The sequence below is a fragment of the Medicago sativa genome, chromosome 8 (genome assembly GCF_051527215.1).
Source record: "Medicago sativa cultivar Bolivia chromosome 8, Bolivia_mono, whole genome shotgun sequence".
In the NCBI taxonomy this organism is placed as follows: Eukaryota; Viridiplantae; Streptophyta; class Magnoliopsida; order Fabales; family Fabaceae; genus Medicago; species Medicago sativa.
In genome coordinates this window covers 66,393,662-66,409,274 of record NC_140756.1, presented here as the reverse complement: position 1 = coordinate 66,409,274, position 15,613 = coordinate 66,393,662, and the positions used below count along the sequence as shown (strand labels likewise).

Here is a 15,613-nt window from a genome sequence, read left to right as displayed (position 1 = left end):
ATATAGTTATCCAAAACGATGGAATAGCTTATACAATAATATAATCCTTAGCCACATTTTACTTGCATTTTTTCCGAACTCTAGAGTAGACGAGCTCCTTCTCAAAATCACCTTTATCCTTCAAAAAATGAACTTGGAATTGTTCTATTTACAGATTTTGATAAACATATGTAATAAAAATAAAAACATATGTAACAATTTGTTTTGATAAACAACCATTGTAATTGGGACTTTTTAACTATGAAGCCCCGATACCTGACACGATACCGATACGATACGATACTGATACGGCGATACGGGAAAATTTTCAAAATTCCCGATACGATACGGCCTCGATACGTTATTAAAAAAATTAAATTTAAAATTAATAGTATAAGTGCACAATGTATAAACATAACTAAAAATGATAATAAACAAACATTCACATTAATGAAAATGATCAAAACAAGTGACAATTACATATTTTTTCCGCACAAATTAGATAGAAAATAGCTAAACATCATTAGTACCATCCAAAGAGAACATCATAAGTACTATAAAAAAAAGAACATCTTTGTCTAATGTTGACTAATTAACAGTTAACACTAATTTATTTCGAAAACAAACAGCAGAAGAAACATAACATTAGAGAGAAGAGAAACCGAGTAGAATTCAATCAGTGGTAATGGTTAGAAGAGAGAATAGCTATTGTTATGTGGTGACGAGAAACCCTATTTTTTTAGGTTAGGAGAGACAATATGATTTTGATAGCGCTGTGAGACTTGTAGTTTTATTTCTTATTTTTTTTTTCTTTTTTTTTTTAAAGGAAATATGTAAGACAGAAGTATAGGTGTCGGAGTATAAGTAAGCTGTGTCGGAGTACAAATTAGTCGTATCCAACACGTATCGGTCATTTTTTTTCCTTCAAAAAATAAATATTAACTGCCCGATACTTCTCCGATACGCGTATCGGGACGTATCCGACACGTATCGGTCATTGTTTTTCAAAAAAATAAATATTAATTGCCCGATACTTTTCCGATACGCGTATCGGAACGTATCGGGGCGTATCGGTATCGGATACGTGTCGGATACGATACTTTACCATTTTTGGAGTATCGGGCCTTCAGAGCTTTTTAACAATCCATATTTTATCTCTCTAAGTTTCGAATTGCAATCCTCAGTAGCAAATTCAACACTTTATTTAATCAACAGAGTAAAACCTATTGGAATTAGAACTAGAACTAAACCATCACATGATGAATCCAAACAATCATCCAAGACTTGCTCTGTTACTCATGTTCTTGTTCCTTTTCCACCCCACATGCTTATCTTCCACTACTTATCAAACAAAAGAATGTTCAAACCAAACTTCCTCACTGAAAAGTGAGATTATTGAGCTTGCTAACACACCCAACACAGTGAAATGGATGAAGAACATCAGAAGAGAAATTCATGAGTACCCTGAACTTGCATATGAAGAATTCAAGACAAGTTCTGTCATAAGGCGTGAGCTTGACAAGTTAGGTGTTGTTTACCAATGGCCTGTGGCTAAAACTGGTGTTGTTGCTAAAATTGGTTCTGGATTTCCTCCTTTTGTTGCTCTTAGAGCTGACATGGATGCTTTGCCAATTCAGGTAAAACAAAAAAAACATGTTGCAAAAACTTCACTCTCATGTTTGGGATCACGGTGGGTTTGATCAAGTTCCACCGTGATTTTGTTGAATCTCGAGACTTGAGAGTATAGTTTTTGCCATAATCACTATGGCACACATTGTGATTTTACCAAACTCACCGTAAATTCAAACATGGAGTGACATGATGTTGCATGCAACTGTTGATCTTTGTAAAAAAAAAAAAAACTGGAGAAGAAATTGAAAAGGAATTCAACAAAGTAGTTCAATTAAGTTAACATTCTTCTGAAGTAGATGTGTACAATTTTTATTAAGGAAAGTTGTATTTAAATGTCAACTTAAGATACAGTACCAGAATTCGACCAAAAAAAAAAAGATACAGTACCAGAAGTTTCAGCTTTTTTCTATTAATGTTGTAGTAAAATAAAATCAGCTCATTGTTTTTCACTAGTTGTACAATATTTTGATGATTGCTCTCCACCCAGCACATTTTGCTCGCACCCTGCTGCCATGCCAAATTTACCCTTGCGCAAGTTAACTCACGCTGCGCAAGTTAACTCACGCCACGCAAGTTAACTCACGCTGCGCAAGTTAACTCACGCAATGTTCCTGTTTTTGAACAAAACCCATCAGTCCGAACTCCAACCACCATTTTCTTTCCCTCCACCTTCAAAAACCCAAAAAGTGCGATTTTTTGGGTCTAATTTTGATCGATTGTGTCGTATTATCCAATAATATTGTTAAACTGGCGTAATTAGGTTCAATTACGAGCATATTAGGGTTTGGACTCAAACTGCATTCAATGCACATCAGTACAACATTTAATGCTGTTCTGATATATCAGTAGTGCGTGAGTTAACTCGCGCAAGTGTAATACATTGCGTGAGTTAACCCGCGCAAGTGTAATACATACATGACTATGCGTGAGTTAACATGCGCATAGTTTTACTCTTGCGCATCTTAAGTCACGCAACGTTACTTAACTAACACATAGTATTACACTTGCGTTAGTTAACATGCGCAAGGGCAAAATTGGCATGGCTGCAGGGTGCGAGCAAAACGTGCTGGGTGGAGAGCAAAATTCCAATATTTTTTATCTAGTATATGGTATCCATGATTCTAAATTGCGGTCTGCAATTGCATTTGGGATCTTGGTATTAAGGATTTTTAGGTCTCCACAACGACATCGCAACCGCAATTAATGCCAGTAATTGTTCGTTTGATTGAAATTAGTATCCCTTGCATTGTTAACAATAAATATAGCACAATATGTTTGTTCATGTCAACAGGAATTGGTTGATTGGGATCATAAAAGCAAAGTAGACGGAAAAATGCATGCTTGTGCGCACGATGCACATGTGGCGATGCTTCTTGGTGCTGCAAAGATACTGCAAGAAATGAAAGACAAATTAAAGGTAAAGTGGAATTGGAAAAATGTTAAAATGAGTTTTAGGGAATCTTTCACACTGAAAACTAATTAGTCCTCCATATGCAGGGTACTGTTGTGCTTATTTTCCAACCAGCCGAGGAAAAAGGCACAGGTGCAAAGGACATGATCCAAGAAAATGTGCTTGAAGATGTTGAGGCTATTTTCGGATTGCATTTAGCGTCACTGTATCCCTTAGGTGTTGTTGCGTCGCGTCCAGGTGAATTTTTAGCAGGATATGGAAGCTTCAAAGCGAAGATCAAAGGGGGTTTAGCAGGAACTCCGCAGCGTTGTCTTGATCCAATTTTGGCTGCTTCGGCATCCGTGATTAGCTTGCAAAGCATTATTTCAAGGGAGGTGGATCCTTTAGACTCGCAGGTGGAGTCAAACTCTGAAATTCAATTACAAAAAAAAAAAAAAAAAACTACATGATAAAAGTTTTAACACATTAATTCTAATGATTGATTCTGTTTGTGGCTTGAGTTTTGTATAAAAAGTTTATATATAAAGTTTAATTTTGCAGGTGCTTTCTGTGGCAATGATCAATTCAGAGTCTGGTCACGAACTCACCCCTGATTCTGTAACATTTGGAGGTACTTATAGAGCATTCAGCAAAAAGAGCTTCAATACACTAAGGAATAGGATAGAAGAGGTAAATGTCTTGTGACATGTACACCATATTGTCATCGTAATTTGAAACCGCAGTCTAAACTATAAAGGTCTTGGAGGCCTCCACAACTACATCACGACAATAATAGTAGTTGCATCGGCTGCGATTCACCATATTTTTCAACAATATTCAAGGATCAGAACTACAATTGTTGTCACATAGTTTCACCAATAATAATGGTTTTGGAGACCTCCACAATTGCATCACGACTGCAATTGCAGACACAGCAGTTGCATTTGACAGTATCTTTTCAAAAAATCTAGGATCACTATTCACGGCTACAATTGTCCTGGTTCTACAGTGCAGTTTACAATATAAATCTTCAGTGGCCTTCACAACTGCATCAGGACTGCAATTGCAGCCACATCGATCGCGTTTGATCATGCTTTTTCACGATATCAAGAATCACAACAAAATCAACCACAGATTCAATGTTTTACAATGACACATGTTGTTCCATTTTCTCAGATTATTAATGGTGTCGACATATTAGTGTCGAGTCCATGTCAATGCTTCGTAGGTTGTCACGTTAACATGTTGATTATGAACTAATTGAGAAGTTGGAGCATATTAAAAGTATATTTTCGTTTGTTTGATTTATTTGTTCAGGTTATCAAAGGGCAAGCAGAAGTATATAGATGCTCAGCAGAGCTTGAATTCTTTGGTGAAGAACATTCAACAATTCCTCCTACTACAAATGATGAGAGAATCTTCCAACTAGCAAGGAAAGTATCAAGTATGATTGTTGGAGAAGAGAACATAAAATTATCACCAATCGTCACAGGGAGTGAAGATTTTGCATTTTACTTGGAAAAAGTGCCTGGCTCATTTTTCTTTTTAGGTATAAAAAATGAGAAGAGTGGATCCATATATTCAGCTCATAGTCCTCACTTTTTCATTGATGAAGATGTTCTTCCAATTGGCGCTGCAATACATGCAGCATTTGCTCTATCATATTATTCTTATTCAACAAATTCTTATCTTTAAGCGACTCTTCATTATCTACCATTTAAATGTGAAAATTTAATAATATAATGAGATATAGAGGCATGTTGAATATGTTGGACCATGTAATTACAAACTGCTGTTTACTATCATAGTTTCCAATATTATTTTAGTACCTTGGAAAACTATTAAATGCCTCACCAGGAACTAGCTTATTCAGATTATAGATATTTTAGTAGCTAGCAGGATAAGACAAAAGTATTGTCTGAGAAACTTCAAGTACAAAATTCTGTTGAGAGATTAATCCAGCCAACATATTAAATGGGAAGCTTATGTTGGAATTGGTTGCTGATTGCTAAATGGTATGTTACTGAACAAAGAGAAAATACAAAACACTAACACGATACAACAACTCCACGCTCTTCTTAGCCTTGTAAGCTGGTCAGTTCTCAAAGCCTTTGTCAAAACATCAGCAACTTGCTTATTGGCAGGACAGTAAGCTACTGTAAATTCCTGCTTCTGAACTTGCACTCTCAGAAAATGGAACCTAGTTTCAATATGTTTGCTCCTACCATGAGATACAGGATTCTTTGCTAAATTTATCGTTGACTTGTTGTCAAATAGGAGATTTTATAGGCCTCTTCACTTCAGTCTTCAATTACTGTATCAGTGAATCTAACCAGGTAGCTTGACAAGCTGCAAGAGATCCTTATGGTGATCTTTTTTTTGGATCTTATCTTATCTTCCTCATGAAAGTGGTGATCAGTCATCTTTTCAATTTTCACGTAGTAAGTTTTCAATTTCTTTCTTGGTTTTTGGTTTGTATTTCTCGAATGAATGACTCTTGTAAATTGCTTGAAAAATTGAACTCCTCTATAAAGTATTTTCTATTGAGTTTGTTGGTTAACATCTTGGAGAAAGCTTTTGGAGCATGTATCAAAAGACTCTTGTTTGTATTTGAATGGTTTGTTAATCCTTTAGGATTGTTACTTTGTCCCTAATTTTGTTTTTTGTTTATGTGGTTTCTTCTCCTTTGGGTGTCTCTCTTTGTAATATGGCTTTGAATGAAAACAAACTCTAACACTATTTTTAATTCTATTTTTTATTGAATGAAATTCACAGAACCTCTTTTAAAAATAGGGAAGTATTTCATCTATATAAAAGAGCAAATGATACAAAAAAAAAAAATATTAGAGGGAGTGATGTTTGCAACTCCACGTCAACTCCCAAGTCCCAACTATCAATATGTACAAAGCTTTACGTCATAACAAATTACAACCAAATATGTGTAATTTTCTTAAGGTGACCCTTGAGGTGAATTTCTATAACCGTTAATCTACTTGACAAAAAGAGGAACATTTTTTAATAGTATGACGCAGTCATGGTTAATTAAAAGGGTTAATTATGTTTTGATCCGTATAAATATGTCAACTTTTAGTTTTAGTCTCTCTAAAAAAAGTTTTAGTCTCTAAAATTTTTCTTCAACTTTTAGTCCCAATACAATTTTCAATCACAATTTTTTGTCCCTATTTTTAAGTAAATTTTTGTATTTTTTTAATGAAATTGTACAGAAATGTATAGAATATTGTAAAAATAACTCCAAAAAAAAAATATATAATTTTTTAGCAAAACATGAATTAAATATGAATTGTTTACCGTTCCTTTCAAAAAAAAATGAATTGTTTACCGTCAAAAATATAAAAATTCATATTTAGTTCATGTTTTGGTAAAAAAATTCTATTTTTTTTTTGGGAGAGATCCTTATAATATTATACTTTTTTCTGCAAAATCAATAGTATATATATAAAGTAAGGTTTTTTATGCCACGTGTCACTTCCACGTTTATTCTCAATATTTTTATTATTTTTTATATTTTATTTGACATAAATATCTCAACAAACTTTTGATCTTATCTACTAAATATTTTATTTAATTTTATATTTAATTTCTAATATTTTATGTAGCTAAAATATCTCAACAAATTATATATAATACTTTCAATATTATCCATTAAATCTACCTTTTTTCTTCTTCTTTTTTTAGGAAAAGAAGTTTCAATTAGTTATTATATAATCTTTTAGCACCATATTATTCAATTAGTTTTTTCATTGAGGAAAAAAAGACTTCGGTTTGTTTTTTTTTTTAAATATAAATAAATGAGATTTTGTTAATCATCAAAATCACATATTTTGAGAAGAAACCAAAACTCAAACCTTCTTTGTTTCATATACTATTATCTCACACTGGGTCTATTTGATGCAATAGAAATACCTTCCTACGAGTTTTTGACAGTTGTTCATGTGCAAGTTTACTTTCATATTAACTTTTATACTTTTGTTTACTAAACTCATTTCTCTATCTAGCATGGACATCTCAAGTTCTCAACAAATAATCCACATCTACTTTGATTTTATCGTCCAAATATTTTATTTGTTTTTTTTATTTTCTAATTTTATTTTAACATCATTTATTTCGTTAAATTCTTATATTTCTATGGAACAACCACCTATATTTTCTCTATAAATATCTAACCGCTTATATTTTTTCCATGGAAACTAACCAATTATATTATTCTCACACTTTTTTATATGTTTTATTCATGATGTGATATATGTTATTATTTTATCCATAAACAAAATACTATTTTTTTATCTTGCTTTCTTTTTCCCCAACACTCTTTGTCATTCTATTTATTAGGGATTTTTCTTACTTTATAGTATTTATCTTTGACGATTTTCCGTTCAGTATAATTATTCTTATGTTATTTTTTTCATCTTATTATTCTTTATTTGTTGTATGAGTGTTTCTTTTTTCTTCTGAGAATAAAGAGTGAAAGATACCGTACGTTTTCATTTTTTTTTACTATGCTTTGTGGTATATAAGCAAAAAAGATACTATGTTGAACATTTTAATTTGTCAAACAACAACTAAAAAAGCTAAATTTATCAATGTTTCTTTCATTTGTTCTTCTTAGATGTTTATTTTCTTATATATTAACAGAATTTTCTTGCAGTTATTTAGAATATAAAATAAATATTTATCATTTTTGAATCAATTATCATAAGGTTTGTATTATTTTTGGACTCGGAACAATTTTTTTCTCTTTATACTTTGAGATTATTTTTTTAATGGAAGTGTTAGTTTATTATTATTTTTTAATATAATTATTATTATGATTATTTTATTTTTGTTGTTACTATACTCTTACTGGAGATGATAATGGATGTCCACGGGTATACGTAGTAGTTATCTCTCTTTATTTGATAAAAATAATATTTATGTTATTTTCACATTTGCATGAATATCCGCTAAACGAGTATTAGTGGATATTAAGATATTTACAAATATTTGAAAATATCAACGTGCAAAACAATTTTTTTATACAAAAAAATGCATTATTAAAAAATAATTAAAATTATGTAGAATTTATTCGTAATTTTTTTTTAATAAGTGTGATTTAAATAATCATTTTACAACCGTTTCATGTGAGATTTGGACAACATCTCTTGAAGTTACAAAGTCAGACTTTTACCACTGAATTGACACATCTTAGACTTATCCCTTCTATTTTTTAAGACAAAAATATTATACCACACACTTTCACTTGACAAGAAATTACTAATCAAACAAAAATCATTAATTAGACAATACAATTATATTTTATTTCATGACGAGAAGATTTTTATTCAAGTAATATGACAATTGTATAATTTTACTAATATAATAATGGGTACAGATTTTTGCAAGTCCGGATACTTAAAAAATGTTTATTTTATTCTATATATATATATATATATATATATATTAATAATTTTACTAAATCCAATTAATTATATTTGTCTGTGCATCTATAAATTTACGAGTATACAAAATTATATGCCTAACCCGAGCAACGCCGGGTAAATATACTAGTTTTATTTAAAAATATGAATTCTACATACAATATGAGTTTAATTTAAAGGATGAATCAAAAGCAATGATTGAAAATTTTATAGGGACTAAATGATAAAGAATTTTTTAGAAAGACTAAAACAAAATGTTGATATATTTATAGGGACCAAAAACATATTTAACCTTAATTAAAATAATATGTATTTTTTGCAAACGCAAATAATATATATATATATATATATATATATATATATATATATATATATATATATATATATATATATATATATATGGGGGCTGTTAACTTGCACCCACCTAAAAACACTAAGGTGCAAGTTAACAAGCTGTACCTACTAGTTATTTACCAAAACACCCATGTTTTTCTATTATAAACAAATATTATTTATGCTATTTACAAAAATGTCCTTTTAATTAAAATAAAGTTTAATAGAGACAAAATGGTGTTTTAGTAAATAACTAGTAGGTGCAGCTTGTTAACTTGCACCTTAGTGTTTTTAGGTGGGTGCAATTTAACAGCCCCCTATATATATATATATATATATATATATATATGTATATATATATATATATATGAGAAGAAATAAAACAACAATTGAGATTTGTGCTGTCACAATCACCATCGAGGCCTTCGACTGAACGCATCAGAAAAAGAAGAAGAAAAAGAACGATGAAGGATGAACAAGAGGTTTTTCCTATTCTTTCATTCCATTTCTTATTGTTCAAATCCGCTTATGATTAACATACTTTGATTAATTAATGAGATTACTGTTTTGTTGATTTATCATAACAATCAAGCTCCAATTTTGTTTATTAATACTCAATTATTAATCAATTTCACTTCAATATTTTGCCAACTTCAATACTTTTTCTTTCTCAAAACCAAAAAATTAGTATGTCTTTTCTCAGATAAAAATAAATAAATAAACTTGAATCTAAAACAGGGTAATGAGGTTGATTGAAATGTGTGTTCAAATGCTTAGGCGTTTGATTCTGATAACTAGTAGTGAAACTGGGCAATCTTTTAATGTTAAGGGCCTATTTAGATTAGCTTATTTGAGTTTTGTAAAACAGATTATGACAATTTTCATAAGCTTTTTTCAACTTATTTTCATATTAATTTCTCATATATAACTTATAGCATATACAAAAACAATTTAACATTACTTTTGCTATAAAAATAGCTTATGCAAACTTATACATGAACACTTATCATGATAAGTGCTTGTGCTATAAGTTGTTTATCCAAACAGCCCCTTATTCATGTTGCACAAGTCACACCAAGGTCTTTGAATCCATTTTTAATTGACTTACATTAGACCTAATGTTCGTGTGTCGTGTGAATAGCACCAAGGTCTTACTTTCGCATTTGTCGTCTTAGATCTCAACTTAAGTTAAGCCAGCCCTGCTGTTCACAGGAAACATCCTCCCCAGTGCCTGTATTGTTTTGACTTATTTTCTCCATATATAAAGATATATGTTGGTGTGAGACAGTAAATTTGTTAGCCAATAACTGAGGAGATGTTATTGTTGACTTCTTATTTGATTTTTGTCGAGCTCATCTGTGCTTCTTTCCCATGCGAAGCTATCTATTTTGGCAAAACAAATTGGGCTATTTGTGATGTTAAGACTAGCAAATTAGATATTAAGAATATTTTTTGTTTCCTTCTTCTATAGGCTTTCAAATTTGGTACTTAAAATCTCGATTTGAATCGTAAAATCTTACGATTTTGCGATTATGCTTGCCCTCAACGATTAAGACTACGCATATAATCCCATTTTTGTGGAATTGGGAGAACTCCTGATTTCCATCCTAAGATCCTACGATTTTGCGACTATACTTTCCCTTAGTAATTAAGATCCCTAAGATTTAGGGATTATGCTCGCGTCCATTTCAAAAAGAAATCTTCTTCTCCCTCGTCCATCTTATGTTTAATTTCCAAATGACGACAAAATCTCATGCTAATGAATTTAAATTTACACAAGTATTTCAAGTGTGGTTTAAGGTTTTCTTTGTCGTATGCAATTTTATATGCATAGATATGAATTTTAATGCATATGTTTGATTTTTATGAACTTCGTATAATCTTACGATTAGTGTTACGGTTGCGCGATTTACAATTTTACTTCCCCTTTCCTATTTTGCTTAAAATCTCGATTTTAACTACATTTTCAATAAGTTCAGTGTTAATTGATTACTATCTGTGGGGTTATTTATATTCTCCAAATCATCAATGTAAAAGACCTGAATTTTGTTTCAGCTAAATTATAAAAAGGAAGCTGCTGCCGACACATTGTACAATTATTCAAAATTTGTGATTGCAAGGATGGGAAGTAGGACTCGGCCATGTGATTTGAGGTTACATTTGATGAAGGTTTGAGACAAAATTCTGTTATTTTCTCATTAGGAACAGCACTGTTTTTTTGTTTTTTTTTTTTGGTTATCATATGATGTTTCTATATGGAAGATGAAGGGATTATCTTGAAAACTAGTTTGTTAATATTCTTATTGATCCATCTCTCTAACCTGACATAGGTGTTATAATCATTTTCAGGAGATTTCAGGCATGCCAACTTCTCTAATTAATAGGGAAACACCACACGCTGCAGCATCTCCCGAGGCAATGGGCGAGTCATCCAGCTCAGGAACGGCAAGATTAGATAAAGCAGACAGTTTTCGAGCAATATAGTTAATACGTGGTAGTGGATGGTGACTGTGTTTTTTGTTTAGGGTTGTGGCATAGTGTGTGGTCATTGGTAGATAGCAGCTACTCTCTCCCATAGTAATGGTACAAAAGTAGGCACAAAAATGGGCAGAATTATGTTTTCAATCACCGTCTATGCAATTTCTCACAGATTGGTATAAATTATAGTACTGCTATTATTTTCATAGCATGTTTGGTGTAGGATTAATAAAGTAGTATAGCGTTGTTTGATCGTGGCCGTTGACTTGGTTGTTGTTTTTTAAGTTTGATGTTGGATTAGTGTGGTTCATCTTTGGTTTCAATCAGATGGCAATGCATGTGTTGATTCAGTCCAAGTTGAATTTGATTTTGTTAAACTTTCTGTTTTTTGTCGTTTTTATCAAGGATCTTGGAAGATTCAGTTAAGATTACGTGGCTCAAATGATATATTTTTTTTTTTGGGGGGGGTTTCTGAGGTAGGGGATATTTTGTATCTCTATCATTTTGGCAGCATACCATGGTGGTAAGGGATTCATCGATTACATATCGACATATTGCTTGGTTGGGGGAAATGGAGGGAGGAAAGAAATCATTTTAAATCACCATCCTTTTTGGTTAAATTGTTTTGGAGGAGGCAAATATAATATCTCCATTAAATTTTCTCCCCTTCTATTTATTAATGATATATTAAAACAGACCCCAAGTCTATCGTTTAGGTTTTAAAATCATAACAAGATAGTAAGATACGGCCTTTGGCTCCTGCCGCTGATTTCTTTTTTGACTATCATAACAAAGTCAGTGGCAAATGACAGTCGTTCCCCTTGCTGGTGGCAGAAGAATACATTGCCTTGAATGATCAACAGTGCATAAAGGATCTTTAAGGCAGCTGATGTTCACCTTTGAAATGTGAATATTGATCCGGCCTCACTAGCAATTTCAAACATGGTCATTCGATTGTGCCTACACTTACTACAGTTCGATTGTCGTGGTGAGTCTTCTGTCTTCTTCTATCTTTTTTTTATGTCTGATGTTGTGTTGACAACACAGTTGTAGCTTATGGTCTTGCTAATTACTATGGCTCTCAGCTGGAAGTTGCATATTACGATCGTGCAAATAAATTAATTTCATGTGACTATGGATGTTGCAATAAATATAGGGGTAAAATATGCATTTCATCCCTGCAATTATAGGCCATTTGATTTTTCATCCCTGAGCTTACTAATCCTCCCATTTTGCCCCTGTAAAAGTTAATCATTTGAAAATTCGTCCCTCATCAGAGTTAATCACTCATATGCACGCGAAATGACCAAAATGCCCTTAGTTGCTCCAGTTAAACAGAAAAGGACCAAAATGCCCTTATTGTGTAATCAATTTCTCAAAAGTCAAAAAAATGTTACTTTTAATTCAAATTTTCTTTTTTTGGATTCCTTAACCAGTGCACCGGAGACACCGATTAACAGGACCCATATTTTTATGACCGTACATATGGTACCGTGTGTTGTTTGGTTGGTGTCAAACATGAAATGAAACTGTTACTAGTAAAGATTACATTTCAAGCTTTGATTTATTTTTTTTTTGTGAAGTGTCAAGTATATGTACGTTGGACCTATCAAGATAAGATACTTTAATACTTAAACTTATTTCACTTATATGTTTATTTTTAACTAGACAAATTGTTTGTTACTAAATGTTCAAAAGATACCAAACTCCATGTTATTTCTATAGCTATGCAAATACTTACAGGAAAAAAGTTACTCCCTCCGTTTCAAAATGAGTGTCGCTTTAGCCAAAAAAATTTGTTTCAAAATTAGTGTCGTTTTCAGTTTCCAATGCAATAATAACTTTTTCTTTTCAATTGTACCCTCCAATTAATACTCTGCACATTACTTCCAAAGTATTACTTTTAAAACTAACCAATAGTTAATAAGGATAATTTGGTAAAATAACCATTCTCTTTCTCTTAATCATTGCATTTCTTAATATGTGTGCAAACACCTAAAACGACACTCATTTTGAAACGGAGGGAGTATTATACTTCACATTTCTATTATGAAATCATATAAACTGAATTAGTATATCAAACTAATTCTCAAGATTAAGTTGCGTTTTTATATTTTACAAGAAGTAATCTCATGCTAATAGCCATGTCCATTGATTTGTGCTAAGATCAAACAACGTGTTGAAAATGACATATAGTATGTAACTTGAAGGCAACGGAAAGCGCGACTTCATTCAATAACAACTGATGAAGTTTCGGAAGTTTCTCAAGGTTTATCTATGGAGTCTCTCCAATGTCATGTGCTTCTCTTAAGGGCATATCTTTTGGCAGTTCAATGTCTACTACCTGCTCAAAATCAGACCCAAAAGGGGAATAACATCAGCTGCAACACCATTTCAGTTTAGCACCTTTTATTGGGGGTTTTACATAGCTCATTTCCGCAAAGAAACATGAACCCATTACGAACACTAAAATTGATATTAGTAGTTCTAACTTCCTTATCTGCATGCCCAAAGTACAAATAATTGTAAGTATATTTGTATTATGTAGAGTTCAGCTATAATGTAATTAAGTAAAATAAGACGAGATAAAAAAAAAGAGTTAAATAAGTAAATAGTCACTCATATACCAACATTTGATTTTAGTCCCTCTAAAATATTTCTTAGATTTTTGGTCCCTCCAAAAAAATTTATCCATGAAATTAGTCCATGTTGCACGCAAGCCATGATGCTGCAACATGGAGGCTGCAGCTACACAGTTCTGAACAGCTGTTCCAAAACCGAAAAGGGCTACTCTTTCCCCTTGGATCAGTATTCTTCCTTTTCCAATCTGTTAACATTTCATAACATTAAATGTTAACTTCGTGGGATTCGACTGAATTTATTCTAATAATAGATGAAGTATTTGCGTTAAAAATGGCGTGTTAAAGAATATGTTACAATTATTATATTAAATTATTATTAGTTATTGCATAAATATTGAAACGAATAAATGAATTTATTCGTCACAAATGCTATATTACGTAAAAAAGAAAAAATTATACCAGTGTAATTTGATAATTGTTTAATTAAAGTGCGTAAGGTTGAGTAAAAAAACACATAAGAAACTAATTTGTTTCAATCGAACAGTATATTTGTAATATGACAAATTTTTGATCCAATGATAAGTTTTGTATCCATTTATCTAAATAAAAAGTTATTCAACGATTATGTTAAAACATTATATTGATGTAATTTGATATCTTCATATAGTATAGTTCATGTTGTTTAACTTAAAAAAAATGATCTTTCAAAAAAAAAAAAAAAACTTAAAAAAAATGATGTACTTTCAGTGTAAAGTTTTATTATATTGTTACCATGGTGAAAGAGAAATTAACAACATAACTAATATACTAATATTTGCATATAAATTAATTACCCCAAATATTTTTTAGCGCAAATGATGTCCCAATAACTACCACAATCAATTTTAGGTAACATTAGTAACTATAGAAGATATATATATATATATATATATATATATATATATATATATAACACTATTTTTGGAGAGTATAAAAAAATCACAACCAATTATATACATGATTTCAGCAAATTAAAGTCAAATATTTTAAATAGTCTAATAAATACGATTGAATGGTTTTTAATATATATTTTTTAAAATTGATTGTGTATATGAATTAAATCCATATAAAAGTGAATTGTATTTTATTGTTTAACTTAATTTAAAGGTTTTGAATATAAAGATAAAAGTAAGGCAATGATCAACACATTGTTTGGTCTTAGCACAAATCCAGTATAAACTAATTTGTAATAATTCCGGTGTATCTGCAGATATGACCGAAAGCTCTGCTAATATCCATAGACATCCGGTCACAAACCATGGATGCTCCGCTTTGCAGAGTTCGGCAAGGTGTTTTCCTGCAAAATTCAAACAACAAATAATTATATTTTCAGAAGAAAAAAAAGTATCACACTGATGGCTCAAATAATCAATAAAACATATCACCAATTATTTAAACAAAAGGTTTAGGACAGCAATCTAGACCATGCCATCAGAATTTGATATTTTATGCAATTGTAACACAACCTCAATTGAGGTCTTACCGGGAATGGATTTGTGCTAAGACCAAACAATGTGTTGAGGGTACCATAGGGATCAATATTATATCCCACAATATAGATGTCAAAGCTATGCCAAGCATAATTGAGGATCCTGCAAAAAAAAAAAAATTATAGATTAGTATAAAATAGGTAGTAGAAGACATCAAAGAAGGGAAGCTTGAAAAAGAAATCTTACCCACATAATCAGCATAGGCACTTATATCTTCCTCACTTTTTGTAATATTAAAATCCTTTACCTGAAAAT

At 31.3% G+C, this 15,613-nt stretch overlaps 2 protein-coding genes and 1 long non-coding RNA gene across 3 annotated transcripts; 2 read left to right on the top strand and 1 right to left on the bottom strand.

The window, feature by feature from the left end:
• Nucleotides 1-1,111: 1,111 nt before the first annotated feature.
• LOC146900670 (IAA-amino acid hydrolase ILR1-like 6) lies at nt 1,112-5,634 on the top strand. Its single transcript, XM_085738350.1, has 5 exons — nt 1,112-1,616; nt 2,903-3,028; nt 3,109-3,417; nt 3,563-3,691; nt 4,319-5,634. The coding sequence occupies exons 1-5, from the start codon at nt 1,236-1,238 to the stop codon at nt 4,694-4,696; spliced, it is 1,323 nt and encodes a 440-aa protein (XP_085594476.1). The 5' UTR covers nt 1,112-1,235; the 3' UTR covers nt 4,697-5,634.
• A 3,496-nt stretch (nt 5,635-9,130) lies between these two features.
• Nucleotides 9,131-11,609, top strand: LOC146900669 (uncharacterized). Its single transcript, XM_085738349.1, has 3 exons — nt 9,131-9,251; nt 10,825-10,938; nt 11,119-11,609. Exons 1-3 carry the CDS (start codon nt 9,234-9,236, stop codon nt 11,251-11,253), a joined length of 267 nt encoding a protein of 88 aa, XP_085594475.1. The 5' UTR covers nt 9,131-9,233; the 3' UTR covers nt 11,254-11,609.
• A 1,707-nt stretch (nt 11,610-13,316) lies between these two features.
• On the bottom strand, nt 13,317-15,613 carry LOC146900668 (uncharacterized). Its single transcript, XR_015022452.1, has 3 exons — nt 15,545-15,613; nt 15,352-15,460; nt 13,317-15,165 (listed from the first exon to the last, which is right to left on the bottom strand). It is a non-coding gene; the product is annotated as an uncharacterized LOC146900668 (long non-coding RNA).

What these genes read in the sequence shown, in the direction of transcription:
- LOC146900670 (XM_085738350.1), top strand. Translation starts at nt 1,236, where the DNA reads ATGATGAATCCAAACAATCATCCAAGACTTGCTCTGTTACTCATGTTC. An exon ending in AAATGAAAGACAAATTAAAG is followed by an intron (nt 3,029 to 3,108) that starts GTAAAGTGGAAT and finishes CTCCATATGCAG; the next exon opens with GGTACTGTTGTGCTTATTTT. An exon ending in TAAGGAATAGGATAGAAGAG is followed by an intron (nt 3,692 to 4,318) that starts GTAAATGTCTTG and finishes TTATTTGTTCAG; the next exon opens with GTTATCAAAGGGCAAGCAGA.
- LOC146900669 (XM_085738349.1), top strand. An exon ending in TGAGGTTACATTTGATGAAG is followed by an intron (nt 10,939 to 11,118) that starts GTTTGAGACAAA and finishes AATCATTTTCAG; the next exon opens with GAGATTTCAGGCATGCCAAC.